This window comes from Protobothrops mucrosquamatus, unplaced genomic scaffold (genome assembly GCF_001527695.2).
Source record: "Protobothrops mucrosquamatus isolate PMUCROS unplaced genomic scaffold, P.Mucros_1.0 scaffold266, whole genome shotgun sequence".
In the NCBI taxonomy this organism is placed as follows: Eukaryota; Metazoa; Chordata; class Lepidosauria; order Squamata; family Viperidae; genus Protobothrops; species Protobothrops mucrosquamatus.
Window position 1 is genome coordinate 312,260 of NW_015386611.1, and position 23,030 is coordinate 335,289.

A 23,030-nucleotide genomic window follows, 5' to 3' on the forward strand; every position below is an offset into this window, starting at 1 on the left:
GCTTCAAATTCCCTCAGCCTGCTCCATTTCCCAAATCTCTCACCCTACTCTTTAAGCTTCCTAAACCATGATCTCATTCTTACCACTTTGGTAGCTCTTCCACCACTTCCCATCTGTGACAGGATTTATCCTTTAAAAGGAATCCTAAAAAACAGTGGTCATTCATTGTGGTCCATGGACCCCGGGGGGGGGTGTTGATGTCATCACAGGGGGTCCATAAATATTTGATGCAATCTAGTGCTTTAAATCTTGAGTTAGGTTTTGGTGGTCTGTGGCCATGGTCCATGGCCACAAAAGGTATTAAAAGGGGGACCATGATGAAGAAAAGATTGAGAACCACTGCTCAAAGATAATGTGCAGTTTCTAATTCACTTTATGCTTTTTTAGAAGCCCTGACTCTTTTTTACTATTCTCATAAGATGTTAAATGTTCCCTAAAAGCTATTATATAATCAGAATTTTGTATGTCATTTTCTGTTTAATAATAATTTTCAGCACCTTTGAACCAGAAACGTAATGATAAAATCTGCTACAGAATTTTATTAAGATTTCTTAATAAAGACAGGCATAGAAGTCTTAATAAAATGTAAGAAAATCTTGTAGTACATTGCTGTAACTAAACTTTTAGTTGCTGAAGAAAATGGACAAAATTTCCAACATATCCATTAGCATTTGTCTTGCTCTGAAATTCTAATAACTTATTTGTGGCTAATATATCATTATAGCAGATGAACTACCTGTGTTAAATGAAAAAGGCACAAATCACTTTCTTTTCAGCATTATCACTTTTTCGCATTAGCTCTACATGTCATACCCTCAAAAGCTTGTAGTAATATGTCACTTGAACTATTTTACTGACGTAGTGGTTAATCACCAGGCTAGAAACCAGGAGACTATGAGTTCTAGTCCCACCTTAGGCATGAAAATCAGCTGGGTGACTTTACACTAGTCACTCTCTCCCAGTCCAATTGATCTCACAGGACTGTTGGTTGAGGAAACTAGGAGAAGAAAGGAGTATTAGATATGTTTGCTGTCTTGAGTTAGTTATAAAAATACTAAAGGTGAGATTTTTAATAATCTAAAAAAGTTGCCTATTTTGTTCTTTTTAAGGCTCTGATTATTTATTTATTTATTTATTTATTTATTTATTTATTTATTTATTTATTTATTTATTTCCCAAACCAATAATAAACAGGTGGACCATTTAAATACAAAAAACTAAACCTGAAACAATATGGCGATATCAATCAATTTCTACAAGCCACAGCTATTGCTAAAAACTAGCTAATTTTTGTAGAGATTGCCCAAGTCAGGCCTTACAGAAGTAAGATTGTAAACTCTTGGCCAGAAAGATAGCTAACATTTCTGACAATCGGATTTATGAGAGTCAGTATCTATGAGTGATACAGTGTTAAGTGTAACAATACTTGGGTTACTGATTCAGTGTTTGTATGTGGCCATGCATATACACAGTTACTGTACAGCATCATATCATTTGCATTTGTTTTAAACTCCTAGTTGGTCTAAAAACAGGGAAACAAAGGTTAAACTATCCTTTCAGTCATAACACTCACTAAATGATCTTGGATTAAACTAACATTTAACTTAACATAGTTTACTGGGAGGAGAAATCATATAAATTACTCTGAGTCTGGGTGTTAAAAAGTAAACCATAGAATTAAAAATTAATGCAATGATTTTAAGCCCAGTGGCCACAAATTTTCAAGGAGATAACAAACTGCTAAGTATTTACTAAACAGATTCTGCTTTTTTACTTGGCAATCCAGTTCAAATCAATGAAGATATTTTCTGGATATTTTGATCCAAAATTAAAAGAAGAATTAAAAAAATAAGCTCCAAACATTTTACATATTAATAAAATGCAGAAACCCTTTAGTGAAATCCAATATAAATGTAAATCAAATGAAAAACATTTTCACTACCCCAGAACCCGCCATGTTTTCCTTATGAAAAAGCAAAGGCTATTCAGAACAACAACATAAATCAAAGGGAAAGAGAAAAAAACAGATAAAGTCCAGCAGGAGGCTAAAATAAATCAGCAGGTCAACTTTTAAAGATAAAAAGCAAAATAAAACAAAAGCTTTGAAACCCAGGCACACTTAAGAAAATGAACTGCTGAGAGGAAAGATGGATGCCCATGACTTTCTGACCACTCCCAGAGGGAACTGGAAACTTTAAGACTCCTCTGTCCAGGTGGACCATCTGAAAGGTATCTTGGATCATTCCATTCAAATCCAGGGAGCACTACTGTCAAGGAACCAGCTTTGGCAGTAAAATCGGCAGATCATCGGACTGAGAAAGAAAAGTTCCTACCATCTTGGTGATGATGGCTTGCTATGTTACTTTTAATCTGCTCGAAGACTATTGACCATCTTTCAAGTTACTAACAAGTTTAAAACATATTTAGAGAGTAAATTATGTTATGAAAATTTTCTATTCTACACGATATTCATACATAATATTAATCTTATAGTTGTAAGTAAATCAATTTTAGTACCAGTAAGCAAGTTTTCTTCATAGATCTATATTAGGGGTGTCAAACTGCCAGCCTGCGGGCCGGATGCGTCATGCCGAAACCGTGCTCACCCCATTGCCAGCAATGGAGAGTCACAATACGTCGTGACACATCACGTGACGTTGTGAGTTTGACACCCCTAATTTACATAGTTATGTTCCTCTGTTCTGTGTCCCTTTAAATTTCCCAATTCAAATGAACAAACAACAGGATAAGATTATCACAATGAAAGCAAGTGCAAATCAACAAAAATATTAACCTCGTGAAGCATTAGATAAAAATAATGAATTAAATTACTTCAAGTGATATTAAGTGGAGATAGAAAAAGGCTAAAAAGCTTTACAAAATTCTAGCTGGTTATCTGATTAATTTTTCTAATCTACAAATATATTTGATTCCTGATAGAGTACAGAGAAATTACAAGTACAGTTCTGTTAAATTTAAGAACTAAAGCAACAATATAGTCCTCTAGGTAGAAGGACACTTTGCTGATTAATTTAAAAGGCTGTAATTATTCAGTAAATGATTTTATGCTNGCTTTACAAAATTCTAGCTGGTTATCTGATTAATTTTTCTAATCTACAAATATATTTGATTCCTGATAGAGTACAGAGAAATTACAAGTACAGTTCTGTTAAATTTAAGAACTAAAGCAACAATATAGTCCTCTAGGTAGAAGGACACTTTGCTGATTAATTTAAAAGGCTGTAATTATTCAGTAAATGATTTTATGCTGTCTGCACATTCTTCATTAAGGAACTTTGGGGTGTATATTTCATTGTCAGCACTAAAGAAAGCAACTTTTCCAAATGTCTTAAAGAATCTGGAATATGCCATAAGGTAAAACGAACTATGTGCAGCATAAAGCTGTATATGTTAAAATTTCAGGCAAGCAATGTGATTCAGTTAAGGTATAGCAACTAAATAAAAGTATACATAGAAAAGTCATCCAGAGCATTCAGCATTGAACAGTTCATTATTATTATTTAATTTGCATTGAAAAATTAATAATTCAGCCATGTGTAATGTTTCCCAATTTTGAAACTTGGGATATTTTATAGCATTCCTCCTCACTGGAGCATTTCAGATGTTCTAGACTTCAATTTCCATAATCCTTTAGCCACTCCAGATTGGGGAAGGCTGCTATACACGTAGCTGGGTTCAGATACAAATCACAAAAATGAGAAGGATAAGAAATTCAGGCAATCAACATATTACTATAATGGAGACACACGAAAAGCATGGCCTATAATAAATAAACCTTGCTGAGAAATATACATTAACATTTGCAGACACGCTAATGGACAGCCAGTGATCTCTCTTCAAGAACAAGTTATTTTGCATCTCATTGGGTGTCATTCTTTACATATTCAAAGCTTACAAAGAAACAACCTTGTATCTCCTCTACACCAGTGTTGGCAATCCAACTTTCTGTCTGCTTTCATCTAATAATAGAGTGCATGTTCTATGAAGAAAAGATAATAGTTCCAATTTTGAAATCAGCCACTAAGCTTAATGAGAAGTATAATCTTCTCCTGTGACTTTGAAAAATGACAGGCATTGTCTTTCCATATGTTTTACAAGAGGTTGGTGGTGATTCATACAGTAAATGGCATAACACCTGTTATAGAAAGACAACCCTATGAACAAAGAGAAGGGACACACCATTAAAAGACACTTTCATTTGTTTAAATCACTTGCTCCTTTCATCAACTTAGCTTTAACTGTCTAAAGCTTATATTATGAGATACTAATCTGCTCCCTTTGTATCTCTTCCCACTGATGTTTTCATGATAAATGGATGTTGGCCATTATAATAATACCAAAATAAAAAATTTGGATGATTGCACTACAATACCATCTTTAATTGCATCCCTTCAAAAAGCCAATCTCTAGTATTTTCTGTATTCCAAAATCTAAGTTCTCTCCAAAGTGGTAGGGAATACATTTGGAAAACAGGTAACAAAAGTTTAACCATTGATTCCTACCTGTGTGACGAAGAAAATAAAGTTTGGCAAGATGGGAAACTTGAAGGCTTTCTAGTTTCTTATGCAGTCTAATAGCGATGGAGGGAAGTTCTTCCTCAATTCTTAAATAGGCAGTGTGGGAACCCTGTTGGAAGGTCTAAGCTCTTCCTTACGAAGTAGTTTGGGGCTACTTCCAATTAGGCAATGACATTCTCATACTTGCCCTTCGTAGCTGGCAAGAGGCCAGCAATTCTAACTTGCATTGTTCAGTTGGTGGACCAACAATGAATGTCAACCAGCTTCAGTTCTTGCCTGGTGATTACACATAACTCACAAGCTCTCAGTCAGGATTATAACTACTTATTATATATTCCTTAAAAGTTTTCATTGTCCTCAGTGCTAGATAAGTTCTCCCTTACTTTTTTTGTTTACCTGCTTCTAACATCTCAATATAAAGAGCAAAAAATATAAGAGCTTTCAGGGAAATGTGCTTTCATAATTTCCCTGCAACTTGAAATGTTGATAAAGCATCGTTCATAATATTAGGAAACTTGTTGGTTTGAATATATGGCCCTAAATTTTACCGATTGTAGAAATTATTTAAATATAGTCACTAAATTTGATGATTGCTTATAGGTTTATAATTTCCTGTTCTATCAAAATGAAAATAATAGTGATGGTTTTGTAAAGGCCAATTCCATGACTTGGGAGGCATGTGCGGCTTTGATCAGTAACTCAAAACTTCTATAGGCACTGAAAACTGTATATGCTCGCATCACATTCTTTCAAAGGGCCTCAATATTTCCATTAAGGAGCATGGCTTGCGTGGTTGTGACAAGCAGCAAGCCAGTGTTCAAGACTAGAGTGCTGCCCTGGGATGGGATGAGCTGCTGTCATTCACTCCAGCTCCTGCTTGGGACATGAAAGGAGACCCAACTAGATATCACCTGGGAAATGGTGATGTCTCCAACTAATCCTTTCAACTCATTGGGTGTCGTTGACGAGTGTGATATGAATGTTTCCATTGGAAACGCCTCCTTACACTTTGAGAACCATTACAATCTGAACATCTAATCAATGAACATGATTTTCACTCTTGCTCATACTTCAAAAGAAAGCATGACAAGGTAAGAAATGCTCAGCTTAACCTTTGTTTAAATTAGCATGTATAAGCTTGCATGCTTGCAGGTGTGATCACATATTTAGTATTTCACATATCCCTCATGCACTCCCAGTGTCAAAGAGAAAGATACCTTTTAATAACTTTAAAGGACAAATATGTCTATATGGATATAGACAGCCTAACAGCCTTTATATAGAACCACTGAAGGCAATCTAAACAGTCTATTAAATGTAATGAGCAGTGAAATTGTTCATTGGAAATAGCATCTTTGAGCCTTCAATTCCAGCCTAGGAACAATTTTTCACGCTGATTTCCACTCTATTTGAAGGCAGATAATTCTCACATGTCCTTTCCCAACAGTTATCATCTTGAGAGCTTTTTTCTGGGGCTACCACTCTACAGTGGTCCTTTATATGTCCAGCTTGACAACATATATTCAGATAACCTTTACCTTTGGCAGGCCTGTAATGATTCTATCAATTTCTGCCAACTTTTAAAAAAATATTATCAGTTCTATTCATTTTTTTATTATTTTGTAGTACTTCTGTGTTACTTTTATAAACTCTTCATGGGGTGTTTGCTGGATAGACAGTATAAAACATACTTCACCCAGCCTAATGTAGTTTGCAAATAATCAGTTTTCAATATTGTGCAATTTTTGAGGCTTCCCAGAATAAAAGTTCCAGTGTGATAATGCTACTTCCATATTTCCTTCAATGAGAAACCAAACACAATCCTGGTTAATAGAATGGTGTTATGAGACAAATTGCATTTCACAAAGACTGAACAAATATTTTAATTTGGCTACCAATGATTTTACAAAACGCTAGAGATTTACATAGAAAGGAACCTAGCAGTACAGCTACTATCAATAAAAATTAAGCTTGACACACACATAGCCAGTAATAGTCTTTTCATTATTGCTTAAGTTTCTTTTCTCCAATTAATTACAACTTGATGGATGTAGCCAAAGGCTTCCAAATCCAAATCAGTTATTGATGAACAAGCATTTTTCCAGTTGGAACAGAATGAAGAAAATTATGGTTTATGCTTAATCACAGAACTTTCAGGGCAATAGATTTAACTAAGCAATTTTTCCCTCAAAGATTTTCTTGTGGCTTATATGTGATCATGATACGTACAAATGTAATCCAAAAATAGTATGGTGAAAAGACCAAGGAAATTTTCCACAGCAAGCTACTTACAGTTTTTGTATGACACTCCAAAACTTGGATGCATCCTCAAGAGTTTTGCAAAAGCAATTACATAATATAAAGCTCAATCTGAGCACTAATTTTACCCTAAATAAGAACTGACTTTCAAAATACGTTTTTGTTTTGTTTTTCAAGGTTAGACTCACTGGACTGACAGTATCAATCTCCTTAATACAGATTATAAGTCAGAAGAAACCTTATAATCATCTCATTCAAACCTCTTGCTCAAAACTGGACTCCACTGAACACCCTATAGAAGTGACTATACACCTTCTGTTTGAAAACCTCCAGAAAGAATGGTGGGGCATTGCTTCTTCCACAGAAATATGCAGCATACTTTAATTTTCTAGGCCAATTTTCAACATGATGACATTGTGAGGCCAAAGTTCTAAAGCTTTCAAATCGGCCTTCTTTCTTTACCTACACTGAAGAAGTATATCATGTTTCTTTAATTTTCTGACACTTTTTAACTCTTTTGGGTTGGTGTGACTTAAATAAACTAATTCGTGAACTATTGTTCAACTACCAAACAGACTAATTCATGAACTACCATCCAAACTATTCCATAGACTTAAGACTGACAATTTAGTGCTAAATTGGTCAGTGAAGATCTAGTCCTATAGACATATGGGAAGCAGTTAGAAAAGGATTGTAAGGTGCACGATCTGCTATTAAGTCATATTGTTACCAATGACCATAACCTGCCCTAAATTCTTGGCCATTTAGGGCTTATACCTGAAGATTAAGATCAACTTTCTATTAGCTAAAAACTATCACTGAGCAGTGTTGTAGAAAGCATCGTGCCTTTGGATAGATTTAATACTTTCCTACTGTAAAAGAGCAATTTCTCTAACAGATTATCTATCATCAGCTCTTTCAAGTTTAGACAAGACACAGAAAACATCCCTGGTAGGGAATAATCATATTTTTTCTACTCTCTAAAGACTTAGTCACATAACACCAAAACAGTTTCAATTATTTATTAAAATACAATGACTGTGCAGCTGTGCTTCTTACATAAGAGACAAAGGAAATGTTATAAAGGGAAAAAGTAGTGTTAAAAATTTTTGAGACTTTATCTGGTTTCACAAGTAAAAATAGAGACCACCTACAAGGTGGTTTTGGTGTTTTTTTTGCAATTCTATCCCAATCATTTATGAAAATATTATGCCAGTTATTTTTAAAAAGAAATATACAGGGAAACAATTGGGTAAATTATGTTTGCTTAAGGATATAACATATTAGTATTGTTAACCATTGTGTAATCTTAGAAAATTATTAGAGACCTGAAAAATAACTTTATTCATTCTACACAACATCAAATATACATAGAATGTTGTCCTTTAGATTACCATATTAATTTCAGTTAAGCTGTCAATGTAATGCATTTCAGTATGTATTTTGGCTCTTCTAGAACCAAAATTAGAAGTCATAATTTTTTTTAGAATTGAAAATGTAGATTAAATGAACATGAGATTTGAAAATAATACCCTAAAAAAGCAGCATTCTATTTAGCAGCTTTGCAGTAAAGAGCTCTGTACTTTACCTTCATGGAAAAGCCAAGCTAGGTGCATTGCTAGGTGCATGCTACATCCATGCCACAGTCCTCTGCCCCTAAACAACATTCCCAGACTGACATTTCTGCACATGCAAAGTCTCTCTGCTTATGACACTTAAACCATATTTTCATATTAGTAGTTACAATATATTGCATATCTCTTCAATTCAAATGAACACTGCTACCAGCTAAAGAACATTTTAATAATGTAATAAGTTACCCTCACGAAATGACAACTAGCAATTATTTTCTATTGTCCAAACTAATTCCAAGTCCCTCATTTCTTTAAATTAGACACAACATTTTAATTAAAATGAGCAAAATGTCATTTATAATATATTGCTTGGCTCTATTTTATTAATACACAATCTTAATTCTATTAATACAATGGATGTTTACTGAACTACAGTGAAACTACAGGAAGTTATTTATTTACAAGCACCTATTATCTGACCTTAATTGGAAGCCATCATCAGTCATTAGAAATTGCTATTGAAAATACATTCAGGTTTAATGAACAGTTCATACAAGCAACAATGGAAAATAATTGCCGCATGTAGCTATGACTAATAGAACAAGTGAACTTCATTTCAGCTGCTATCCTGCCATAAAAAATTAAGTCAGGTTTCCCGACTATTGCTATTATTGATCAGATGCAACTTTGGTTCAACTATTTATCTTAATGTTTTAAAGCACCTGATGGCAAACATGCATAGTTGTTCCTGTCATTCAGAACTGCAGGATAATACTGAAAAACATTGTAATGTTCTAATTCATAGATACATTTATAGAAAATCCAAGCTTCACAAATGTGTAATAAACCCAGAATTGTGGCGTTGACCCAAATTAAAACTGTCCAGAAGCTCTGTATCAGAGTGACAGTACTATGCTAATAGTACTCAGGCATGTATTTAAAAAAAGAAGCAAAAATGGATTTTCATAATCAAACTATTTCTCAACTCCAGATAAGAAATGAAAAAAAATGAAGTAGAGAAATACTATTAACACTGCAGTGGCAAAGTTTCTTCAGGGGATAAGGCAACATGTTTTCTCTCTTAAAAATAAATGCCTTGCTTAGTGCTTTTCCTGATATACTGTGTATGAGTCTGTAGAGTTCATTTTGTAATCCAGTTTGGAAGTTATTGCTTTCTCTAAGATTACCTAATAAATTGCTTGCAATTTATGTTATCATCATAACCTCAGAGTTCAAATCACTCATGGGTTTCAGCAGTATGGCTTGTAAAACTTTATGATAGCAAAGCATCCTCCATCCAAAATCAATCAAGATTAGAATGAGATAATGTATGTGTTAGGTTATTTCATGAATTTGCAGAGCTTAAGCCAGATGTCTATGGAGATCCAGGGCAGAAATTGAAAACATTTTGTTTCTCATATAAGAAGCTTCTTCAATTCTTCAGAAGTCCAGCTGTCTTTTGGGACAGCTTAAGCCAGAGTTACATCTGAGTTCCAAGTGCTTGCAAGGAAAACATGAGTGCTAAAATTTTGGATTAAATGCTCATCAGGAAAAGCTTTTAGGACAAATTTATTTCATCTATTTCTTTAGCACATCAATTTATGAATTTTTAATTCTTATATGGGAGAAAGATTGATACATTTTTATACTCGTATTTTGCTATTTGGATCATACTTTGTGCAGGTTGTTTGCTGTTCAACTAATTTTAATGAGATCCTGATAATTACTTTGCTCTTTTTGTCTACTGTTACCATACTATTAGTAGAATAAAATATTATGTGCCCGTTCCAACCCCCCCATTCAATTTTCCTAAAAACCATTCATTTACAATATTGAATACAACGAAGTAGTTATGCTGACAGAGCTTTTGCAAAGTTCACATAGTAATCCAAATTATTTTATGCAGTTAAAATCTGGCAGATACGTACATTTGTCAGTCGTTAGTTTTAAAGTAGGTATAGAACTTTGTAAGGTAAAAACCGTAATACTTGATCAAATTTATGGAAAAACTCAGGGGATTGTGCAAACATTGATTGAACATGCTGGATGGTAGCAATGTGTTTGAATTCTAAATATTGTAGTCCCATATGTGCATATGTAAGAAGGCACTTGTCTTCTTATGGCTTGGGTCAGATAAGGCCTTGCCAAAAATGGCACTACTGATACTATGGAAGCAGAACCAAACCCTGAAGCTTTGCATTGCATCGTCCAAGTCTGCTAGGAGAAGTTGAGAGATATTCTAAAGCACAATAAAACTCAGAATAAATTCCAATAGTTTTTGCCGATTACAATGAGGTAGAAAAGTACTGCTTAGTTCTAAAATACTCTCTCTCTTCTGTTTTGTCTCCTTAAATACCTGCAAGGAAAACAGATTTTTCATAGTAACTTCTAGGCACATTGCATATTTATTAACAATCATAATATGCATTGATTCTATATATAGGTAACATAGACAATCAACGATTCTGGAAAACTAAAACTTTTGTTCAATTTTAGGGCCAAAATATCAGCTCTTGGTCAAAGTAAATCAGAAAACTGTGAGCTGTTCTTGGCCTTGCAAATGAAGGAAAAGATACGTGTCCCAGGATAATACTGCAGGATCCAATCTGAGTCGGTCACCGAGACCCAAGGTTTAACCTTCCAAGCTTTCGGGCTTGTGCTGGAGCCCATCATCAGGGAACCTCTGTCTCTACAGAACAGGTCATATTCTGGAATGTGAATATAACATTCTGGAGAGAGAAAAGATCCCTGATGATGGGCTTCAGCACAAGCCCGAAAGCTTGGAAGGATAAACCTTTGGTCCCAGTGACTGACTCAGATTGGATCCTATTCTTGGCCTGACTGAAATAGCAAAAGAAGTTGTAACCAGAGACAATATCGGATAAACAAACCCTTATTCTAACAAGTTATCAGTGTATGTTACATTTAGCTATATGTTTTTAAAAGTTTTCTACATTCTATCATTCAAAAATAAAACATTTCATTTTTTTTATCCTGTTAATTAATTGCTGAATATTTTCCAAATACGTGGCCACTTAATCTAACAAACATATTCAGAGACACAGTAATAATTTCATTTAGTATAATTTAGATAATTTGAGTTAATTTCTTGAATTAACAAGAGTACAGAGGTTGGAACATGATGGTTACAGCAACATGTGTCTACATGTCTTCAAAATTAATTTTAAAAAATGAAATGGACAAAGTGTTACAAGTTCATCACATTTAATGAGAAGTTAGTGTTCCTGCATGAGCTCACAAGACAGTAGGCACTCCTATGTAAGATCATGCAAGAGCTCAGGAAAATTTCAAATTTCTCAAATGCTGCCAAACTTTGGGGTGGTTTATTTTAGAGGAACCGATACTACAGATGTGATGATGTTTACTACCTGAAAAGATTGCTGCCCTTTGTTATTTTGATCATTTTACACTGTAATCTCAGATTAAGAATGAAGACATTAGGAACTAACCAACAAATATTGGATGTTTTTCTGTTTTTCCATTTTATTCTTGTTGATAAAACAACATACACACACACACACACACACAGAGAGAGAGACTATATATATACACACACACACATACATACACACACACACACTAAACAACAAATATGTAAAGTTGATCACATACATTATATTACACATGTAAATAACATTACATACTATATATTACATACATACAAAAGATTACATGCTAAGGCTAATGTTTGCTATAATTACTGTGGTTTGCTATAATTACTGTGAAGCAATAAATATCTAGACTTACCCCCATGTCTTTAAACACTTTAATTGCATTTTTTGCAAGACAATAGGTGGCACTCTCAGCTGTGAATATAATAATATTATATTGTTAATTTACAGATTTAAAAAAGCCGCTGTCTAAAACAATATAATTAAATCAGAAAGCTAATACTTCTACAGAAATAACTATCTGACATACCGTACACTGCAACATTCTTTTCTGTTCTTGATATTAAATATTTGTGTAATTTTTGAAGACATTCTGTCTCCCTGACAGGTCCATTGAAATTATGGATGAAGATGGCGGCTGAACTATATGCCTCCAGTAATGGCCCTAGAAGCTTCTGCAGGAAGGAGATATATTGCTGGTGCTCCAATGACTGGCTCACCTAGTAAGACAAGCAGAATAATAAAAACAACAACAATCACAAAGAGGATCATGCAACAATATATGTACATAGTGCTAAATCCACACACTAAAACCAGGCATTATCAGTTGGAGGAAGGCAGGCTAGGGAATAAATTATGGTTCACCTTAGGTGGTAAGCTATTGTTTAAAACTAGAGTTTGTTGTTGGCTTCTTTAGTGTATCTATGGTTTAGCACAAGATATAAACAGAAAACATGGTTTGCTTTGTGACTTTCTTGTTTATTTCTATTTGTTTGTCTTATTTTTTGTTTGTCCTGTGCCAGCATCTAATCAATTCATGGACACATAAAGCAAGAGCTTTTTTTTTAAGGGAAAATTAACTAAATCTCCATTACTGCTTTACTGTTTTTTTCTGGATTGTTCACCCAGTTATGATTAGAACAATTGTAGCATTGCTAGAAGCTGTAATTCAGCAACACGTGGCAATCACAGAATCTCAAAATCTGCTGCAAAAAAAATCTGGGCTTATTTCTTAGAAACAATCTCAGTTGTCTAAACAAGAACCAAAATTAGCTGATCCAAAGACATTATTTGATTTTCAATAAGGAGTCTGATAGTTGTATGTTTTCAAACAGAAAACTTCTGAACAGCTGTGAATGTGAAACCCTTAAGAACTCTCTACAAGTTGAAATAAACGCTTGGGAGAGAATGTGATAATTGGTATTATTTATAGTGTGTCATAGTTTAAGAGAAAATTTGTATAAAATTATGTACTGATATAAATATGACACTGAAAATACAAATTTGTATATTTATAATTTTTTTTCTTTTCATTTCATTGCACTTTTTCATTTCTTGCATTTTTTTCTTTTAATCTATGCTATGTAAAAAGTATGCACACAAACACACACACACACACACACACACACACAAAGGAGTTGGTCCTACAAATCTACTTAGTACCTTCAAGTAGCAATCCCGTTGTTCTTCACCAAAGTCGCTGTCTTCATCCTCCTCATCACTCCTCCAGGACAACCGTTCTGGAATATTCTTTTCCCAGTTTTGCTCTGTAAGGCTAGAACTAATATCCTCCTGTTCTTCCTGCTTAGAATAGAAAAATAGAAGTGTAAGAATCATGGGGTTTTTTTTTCCATTGTGAATACTGCTTTTGATTTTAGGATAACCACCAAAGTTTTTCTATAGTCATTTCAGCAAAGGAAGATCCAAGTATTCATTTCCAAAGAAATCATGTGTCTCATTTATAAACCAAAGATGTTGGATTAACATTGCACAATTAATTACAAAGATTGGCTTGCATTATTCTCACTGTTATGCTTTACACCAGTGTTTCTCAACCTTGACAATTTTAAGGCATGTGGACTTCAACTCCCAGAATTCCACAACCAGCAATGCTGGCTGTGGAATTCTGGGAGTTGAAGTCCACATGCCTTAAAATTGTCAAGGTAGAGAAACACTGCTTTACACTGAAAATAAAGCTGATTGCTAAAGACACTCTCCTTAATATTAAAATCTAGGTGTTACCTATCACTAGAAACATCAGTTTGCAGAAAGTCCTTGCCACTGAATTTCATAGAAATGGAAACAATTCAACTTCATTACTATAGAAACATTCTTCCAGTATATTTCATGTGTTAAATTATAAAAATGCCTGAGGCGTTTTAAGACTTTTTACAATTCCAGAATTTTAAATAATTTCCTCTAAAGCAATTTGCACAAATAGAAACATTTGTGTCTGACTTTCTTAGTTTGATGGTTTTATCTCCTGGAAAATTCTGTACTGCACAGGAATGCTTTAAATTTGAATCTATATAATTAATACTTGGAAATCAGGAACATTGAGTTCATATATGCTTTTTTAAAAACTTGTTGTGGATTTATCCAGGTTAATTGTTTTTGGCTAAGCTTTTTATTTTTTCCCAAAATTATTTTAGTTGCTTCTAGTTTTCTGACTAACTACTACATTTTTATTGTTGTATTGTTAGTTGTCTTATTAGGTCATAGATGAATCTATCGATCTGTACACAGAAATAAACATACACGCATGCATACACATTCTTAGTCTAATATATAATAATATTTCTTCATACTGAAAATATAATTAAGCAGTTTGAAAAAAAAGAAAATGGTACCTACGTGGAACTTAACTAAGATCTCTTTAAGAATAGGGTTTTTTTTGAAAACCACAAGATACAAACCTATATTCAGTTCCAAATTTCATCAAATTTCATTCAGCTCCTGCTGAATCCAACAAGCATGTTGGAGGGGAGTGACACTGTAGATTTAACAGCCAACTAAATTTTTCATTCCTTGCAAATATATGCTGATATTTATGTAACTATTAATACATATTAATTAGTGAGCAGTACTTCTACTAAAAATAGTAGAATGCTGAACATTCTAACTACCAAAAATTATTTTTATTTTAGGTGCAAAGAAGGCCTTGACAATTTGAACTGTATTTTTTTGTTTTGTTTTCTGGAATATATGAACCTTCAAGATTATTTTATTAAATGAGTAAAGTCAATTTAAACTTCTCAGAAAGCACAAATAATTGTTAATAGAAACAAATCGGTAAGATTCAAAAAGGGACATGTAATTGTGCACTGGAGATGAACATATAATTGCTAAAATATACAATCTTTTGTTGAAATTTGAAACTAAAGAACAGATTAAAGAATGCATAATAAACTGGCCTCAGAAATTTGGTTACAGTATACCAATGGATCATTGGGGAAATATGTGGTTAATGTTGTGTTATGATCGCCAAGATATTTTTTATAAAATCATGTATCATTGGTATATGATAATAGAATAATTATCTAAAATGTATAAAGGAACTTCAAATGTATATTGGAAATGTGAACAACATGAAGGGATCTTTTATCATGTTTGGTGGACGTGTAAAAAGCTTAAAAAGTTTGAATCTGAATACATACTTTGATACAGAGGATTTTAAAGATCAACATTCAATTGAAGCCAGAACATCTTATCTTATCTTATCTTATCTCATCTTATCTTGTCTTATCTGTTTATATTTATAACTGCTGCAAAGAATACTAGAAGCACTTTATATTTTCTTTTCTATTGTTCTTCAACTTTGTTTATTTCCTTGCATTTTTTTGCTCTTTTATTTCTTCATTTTTTTAATTCCTTTATATTATATTACTTTGTTAGCATTGATCTTCTTGAGTAAAATAAAATTATATATACAAAACTAAGTATCAAAAGTTATTTTGGTCTGAAGAATAATTTTCAAAGGATTTTCTGCAGTGAAATGAGTATAAAAAGTTGCCAAATAGCATAGTTAACTATCCAAAATAATTATCTAGATACATAAAACACATCATCAACATCTTACCTCTGCTACTAAAAGAAGTCCATATTGTATGAACTGTTCAATTGCTTCATGGCACACTTGACATAAAAGCTGACAGGGCTGAACAGGAAAACAAATTAGAACCTCATGACAATTCTCTCTCAATATACTATTTCTATTAATTGAATACTCTTGCATAAAATGAACAACAATTCTTATAAGAAAAGATAATTTCAAAAAATGGAAATATTAATTTCCTCTGCAGTTACTTCAAGTCAATAGTAATTATTTTTCTGGAACAGGCAGTAAGATAAATGTGTAGATCATGTACTTGCAAGAGTGCTTGTAATTTTTTCTTTATTTTTCTATTTCAGAGGAAACACAGGTAATGCATTTATTTTAATTCCAACATAACTGAAAACTGAAAGCAGGAAAATAAACAATTACAGAACTGGAAAGAACCTCCCTTTCTCCCATATTTAAGAATTTCTTTGTCAACGTTTTCCCAAAAGCTATTTTAGAAGGTTGAAAAATTATTAGCCATACTTATCTCAATGTGTGTCATTCCCTATTATTTCAATTAGTGCTGTATATTGTTTTACACAGCTTATTCCAATCTGCCTTGTGTTACACTATTAGCTTTAATGCTCCACATATCCTTTACACTTCAAATTAGAGCTTGTTCCACAAAAATCGAAATTCTAATGGAGAGGTAGATTAGTTTTTAACTTAGTATACCATTGGGTCTTAACTGCCCAGTGACTGCTGGAAGATCATTCATTGAACACTTCCTCTACTAGGAATTAATAACCCATAGTTTGATCAGGATGTTATTTAAAAAAACAAAAAAAAAACATTAGGTGATTCTCCATGTAACACAGGAAGCAACAGTACTGAATTCAGAATACAACACAATCATTATCAAATCTAAAGAATCGTATTTATTATTATAAGCATTTTATTTTAAAGGATGTACATTTTATATATAATAACTGTATGTAAAAATGAGACAGCCCGGATTGAAAATGAGAAAAAAAATGCTTTGAAATATTTTCTAGCTTCATTTAAATGGCATTTAAAATGGTTAAGCTGTAAAATAAATTGTTCTATATTTATTGCCTTTGTCAACAATGTTCCTTTTTCTGGTCACATTTTGGACATTGTGTGTGTGTGTGTGTGTGTGTGTGTGTGTGTGTGTGTGTGTGTGTGTATGATATACACACAGAGAGAGCTTGCCTGCTACTTCTGTATGTAAAGCATGTGGGAAACTGATACTGCTTGCAGCTACATGCTTCTCTTCCCTTCTTCATTTCCTCTTTTTAAAAACTCCAGTACATCTCCATTTGATCCATAATACTGTAGCATAATACAAACGATATGGTGGTAGCAACAGAATATGCGCCAAACAAATCTGCACCCAAACACTTACCAATGAAACAGTTCCTTCATAACACAGCAAATAACAGAGGCTGGCAGCTTTTCGGACCAGTTGTTCTTGACTAATCACATTGGGCAGAATCCCACTGATACCATTTTTATGCCTTTTATTCAGCAAAGCATGAAGACTACATGCTGAAGCAAAAGAAAAGATATATTCAAACGTATTCCTAAATTACTGCATGATATGTCAAACTCAACCTCTTAAACAGTTAACAGCAACATTGGGCAGAGCATTTCAGGCATCAGAGTAAGGACAGTTCTAGGACGTACCGATGACAGCCTCTTTGAAGAAGACATGCAGTATCCCATTGCTATAAAAGCTGAGTTCAAAGACAGCAGGAACAGATGTGTTGGGAGTGATGAAGAACTCATTATTCCGACTGGTGTTTGTGATAGTGATACAGTTTCCCAACAAATGGATAGCGTGCATGACAACATCTTCAGAATTCCCTGAAAATCCCAAGTCATAGTCCCGAGCCAAGACCTCCTCCTTCATGGAGAAGAAATCTTCCACCAGCTTAGAAAGATCAATTCCCTAGACAAAGTATTGACGTCAATAAGTGATAGCTCTCCAATTATACAAGCCCTATACAAGGTTAAGAAATGCTAAGTAGGATTGGTTAGAATAATTCCAAAGGAATGAGGGTAAATCCTAGGCAATACTGAAACCACATTTATGATACTTAAGAATCATGGCCTGAAACAACATATTGCGGGGACGGGGATCTAATATTTTGTTGGTTTGTGTGACAGATGGTGCTCCCATAGGGAAGCTGGTGTGATGTATTACAATGAACCAGCAGTTTCCCAGGAAGGAGATGGTACATTCGGGGGGGGGGAAGGGGGGGCAGACAAGATGCAGTGTAGCTTAGAGCTAGATAAGGGATGTCTCTAAATAAGTGTAGGTTCCTTCCTTTTGAGAACAGGAATAAAAAATTAACAAAGTCAGTTTACACATAGCTTATGAATGCACCCTATTCCTCAACAAACTAAATAAGTAAGATAAAATAGGAAAAATGAAAGCTTAGAACATGTTTTAAGCATTGTTGGCACTTTGCAAATTTATTCAGTGAATGCAGAAGCATAGCAGCCTTACCTGTCTGTGTCGGTAGAGCAGCAAACAGGCAACAATGTGTGTTGACATCACAGCACATGATTTGTTAGCAGCTAAAGGCAAACAAAACAGAATAAAACTATACTGGCACTTTGGATTGCAACTGAAGGGCTCAGAAAGCAACATTTACAAAATGCCAGTCATAGCTGAATTAAGAATTATGATTATACAGAAAGATATTCCATTTTCAATAAGGCAGCACAAAAACCTATCTATTGATCAAAAATAAACATTAATTTTTAGTACACAAAAATGTATTATTTTAATCCATTGCAATATTAAAATACCTGGCACTCTGAAAGAGTGAAGAGTGGAAATGAAGAGTAGAGGTAAAAACAGAGAGCAAAGTTTGGCTGTCAACTCTGAGGACAGTAGGAAAAGGTGGCCTTATGGTAGGGAATGGAGGCAGCAACCATGTATGACTGGAGAATCAAATGGATCTCTGAGAGACTGAAGAGTGGTATGGAAAGCCCCATTGCTCTAGAGTAAGAGAGCAATGGTGTATACTTAAGTTCATGGGGCTGTTGAAGTGTTTTAGCAGACATCGGCTTACTCAAGAGATATAGACAATGGTTATTAAGATTATGATAGAATGGGGGGGGGAGAGGCAGAGAGAAAAGAAAAAAGGGAGTTTAATTTTCATGATAATGCGTAGATGGATATGTAAGTAGCATATTGTTATTGAGAAGGAAATCATTCTAGGTGGAATTGGCCAGCCTATTCTCAGCATTATCTCCGACAGACATGGATCCAAAGATAGTATTGTGTTATTTAACTAGCCATTTGTGATTGATTTTAGTGGTTTTCTAATAATTTTATAAGCAACCAGCAATTATCACTTGAATAGCAGATGATTTACTGTACTGTAGTTCTATTGTTGATGTGATGTGTTTTCACTGTATAAACTGCCTGGAATTGTTTGAATTGGGCAGTATATAAATTCCTATAAACAAATAAACAGAGGTTTCTTAACCAGACAAAGTTCTTACTGCTAGAAGCTTGTTATCTACACTGAAGAACGAGCATTCCATAAAAAAAAAAGCAAAAAACCACAAGACAGAATTTGGGCATAATTTGATTTCGTTCTCAAAAGATGTACAATAGTGCCAATAGTCAAAGAAACACATTTATTGATTGGATGTTCCCGCTCTGACAACTGATGAAAATTGCAGTCATTTCCGCTTTGCTTTTAACATGCTTTGTCCTCTTGTTAGAAACTAAGTCAGAAGGGGGGTTGGGATGAATGCTTGAGCTCAGCTAGCCATAATAATAACGCTGTTCTATGGGAACTCAAGGACGAACTGATAACGTTTTGGCGGGCTAAGGAGCAGGGGAGAAAGCCCGTGTTTCAGGCTAATTGGAAAACGTGATTTATGACTGCTTATTGGGGGTGGGAATTGCAATTTGTTACTTTGTATCCGGGGGAAGGGAATTTAGTTTTGGGTTCAACTATGTAGTGCCGATACTTTGTTTCCTGAATAAAATGTTCTTTAAGGAAGAATTCTTGCCTTGAAGTTCTTTTGATGAGTTTCATCTATCGGAACCATGACAGGTTATACATATATCATATGGCAAAAGGGGGAAGGGGTTGGAAGCCAGTTGACAGACCAGTCTTCGCTTTCCCTCAACCGCTGTCTAACAGCAGTCAGTTTATCCCAGCTGGTTATCCTGCAAACTGTCACTTTAAGAAGTGACTTTTGTGAGTAATATCTGACGCATTAGAAGAAGAACAGGATCCTGCCCTATTTTAGAAACCAACTGTAGTTAAATTATTTCATCTTCAGCAATATACTCAAAATAAAGACAGGAAGATCCAAAATATTTTCAGCCAACTAGTTTGGCATTGCCTCCCAAAAAACTGGTTTCCTTTACTACAGAAGTGTTACAGTTTTTATTATTATTTTATTATTATTGCGGCCGCGCGGGCGGTGTTGGGAGGGACTCGTCACTCCCACGTTACGCCGCTTCTGCACGAGCTGCATTGGCTACCGGTGGCCTTCCGGGTGCGCTTCAAGGTGATGGTTATTATCTTTAAAGCGCTCCATGGCACCGGACCTGGTTACCTTCGAGACCGCCTCCTGCCACAGATTACCCCCCACCGACCTGTACGCNTTGAATAGCAGATGATTTACTGTACTGTAGTTCTATTGTTGATGTGATGTGTTTTCACTGTATAAACTGCCTGGAATTGTTTGAATTGGGCAGTATATAAATTCCTATAAACAAATAAACAGAGGTTTCTTAACCAGACAAAGTTCTTACTGCTAGAAGCTTGTTATCTACACTGAAGAACGAGCATTCCATAAAAAAAGCAAAAAACCACAAGATAGAATTTGGGCATAATTTGATTTCGTTCTCAAAAGATGTACAATAGTGCCAATAGTCAAAGAAACACATTTATTGATTGGATGTTCCCGCTCTGACAACTGATGAAAATTGCAGTCATTTCCGCTTTGCTTTTAACATGCTTTGTCCTCTTGTTAGAAACTAGGTGCAGAAGGGAGGTTGGGATGAATGCTTGAGCTCAGCTAGCCATAATAATAACGCTGTTCTATGGGAACTCAAGGACGAACTGATAACGTTTTGGCGGGCTAAGGAGCAGGGGAGAAAGCCCGTGTTTCAGGCTAATTGGAAAACGTGATTTATGACTGCTTATTGGGGGTGGGAACTGCAATTTGTTACTTTGTATCCGGGGGAAGGGAATTTAGTTTTGGGTTCAACTATGTAGTGCCGATACTTTGTTTCCTGAATAAAATGTTCTTTAAGAAAGAATTCTTGCCTTGAAGTTCTTTTGATGGGTTTCATCTATCGGAACCATGACAGGTTATACATATATCATATGGCAAAAGGGGGGAAGGGGTTGGAAGCCAGTTGACAGACCAGTCGTCGCTTTCCCTCAACCGCTGTCTAACAGCAGTCAGTTTATCCCAGCTGGTTATCCTGCAAACTGTCACTTTAAGAAGTGACTTTTGTGAGTAATATCTGACGCATTAGAAGAAGAACAGGATCCTGCCCTATTTTAGAAACCAACTGTAGTTAAATTATTTCATCTTCAGCAATATACTCAAAATAAAGACAGGAAGATCCAAAATATTTTCAGCCAACTAGTTTGGCATTGCCTCCCAAAAAACTGGTTTCCTTTACTACAGAAGTGTTACAGTTTTAAGAATATATTAAATATAGAAAGTTAGTCAGCAAAAATATTTAACTATTCAATGTGCTCCTTTTATGTCATACGCATCCTAGATACTGTAGACATTATTTGAGTGAGCTCAACTCTGAAATATTAGATTAAATAGATGAAGAAAAGTAAGATTATGCTATTCACACATTAAACTTCTAGAAGTAGATATGGCTTGCTTCCTATATTGGTGCAATCCAGAAGGCATTATACAGGTAGTCCTCGACTTACAACAGTTCATTTAGTGACCATTCAAAGTTACAACGGCACTTTAAAAAGTGAGTTATGACTGTTTTTCACACTTACGACCATTGCAGCACCTCCACGGTCTTGTCATCAAAATTAAAACGCTTTGCAACTGGCTCAGTTGTATGACGGTTGCATCGTCCAGAGGGGTCACGTGATCCCCTTTTGCAACCTTCTGACAAGCAAAGTCAATGGGGAAGCCGGATTCACTTAACAACCATGTTACTAACTTAACAAATGCAATGATTCACTTAACAACTGTGGCAGGAAGTCGTAAAATGGGGCAAACTCACTTAACAAATGTTTCACTTAGCAACATAAAATTTTGGGCTCAACTGTGGTTGTAACTTGAGGACTACCTGCACCACTCTGGGAAAGGCAATCAATAATTTTATGTAAAATTCGCAAATCCAATAAATACAATGAGTGTAATCAAGAGATTTATTCAGAATGGCATCTCTCAGATTAAAGACTATATAATTTTAAGACAAAAGAAAAAGAAAGGATACAGGAAAAGGAAAGCCCTGCTACTTAGAAAGTTGAATATGACAGAGAAAATGCAGGATGAACTCTACAATGAATACTTACTGAACATTATGTGTTCTGCCAAGTTAGCTATTAATTGTCTTCTCAGTGGCTCATAAGATAAATTCCTGGAATCCGGAAGGGCAGCTTCTGTACTTTCTCCTACTATGTAATTAGGCCTGAAGATTAAGTGACAGAATGGGTAACTTATACTGTACGAACTGTACGGACCACAAAATATTTTAAGTACTGCAGTTCCCAGTGCCAGAGACTATATTTGCGAGGGAGACGGCATTGAACCTGCAAATAAACTGTTCTTTTATCTTATATGAGCAGATTTTGAAAATTACTGTAGGGCAAGTCTATTACCGTCCTTTGCCAAAACATGAACCATACTTCCCTGATTAAATTATAGATCTAAGTTTGACAGATTTTTCCCTACAACTGCTTGCTTCATGGAATCACACTGTATTAACAAAGCCTGGGCTCCCATAGTAGCATCCAGGTTGTATTGCAAAATAGGAAATCGTGCTTCATCTTAAGATTTTCATATCCTGAAGAAATAATGATATCTTTGCAGCAAGAGTAATGATACATTTTACAACTTTCCTATCATGTAACAATTCCTCAATTTTTTTTCCTGATCATATGCAAAAAAACCAACAACATAAAACCCCAAAGTCTTAGGCTGTTAAGTAGCTAAT

General features: G+C 34.6%; 1 protein-coding gene across 1 annotated transcript in view; it reads right to left on the reverse strand.

Moving 5' to 3' along the window:
• Window positions 1–9,805: 9,805 nt before the first annotated feature.
• The window catches only part of GPAM (glycerol-3-phosphate acyltransferase, mitochondrial), a 29,985-nt gene continuing 16,760 nt past the window's right edge, over window positions 9,806–23,030 (reverse strand). Inside the window, exons 12-20 of the mRNA XM_015814581.1 lie at window positions 22,390–22,505; window positions 18,357–18,427; window positions 17,531–17,795; window positions 17,250–17,392; window positions 15,863–15,940; window positions 13,447–13,587; window positions 12,314–12,503; window positions 12,140–12,198; window positions 9,806–10,727 (exon numbers count right to left, since the gene is read on the reverse strand). Of these exons, the coding sequence (XP_015670067.1) occupies window positions 10,611–10,727; window positions 12,140–12,198; window positions 12,314–12,503; window positions 13,447–13,587; window positions 15,863–15,940; window positions 17,250–17,392; window positions 17,531–17,795; window positions 18,357–18,427; window positions 22,390–22,505 (1,180 nt within the window). The 3' untranslated portion in view covers window positions 9,806–10,610. The remainder of the gene's footprint in view (window positions 10,728–12,139; window positions 12,199–12,313; window positions 12,504–13,446; window positions 13,588–15,862; window positions 15,941–17,249; window positions 17,393–17,530; window positions 17,796–18,356; window positions 18,428–22,389; window positions 22,506–23,030) is intronic.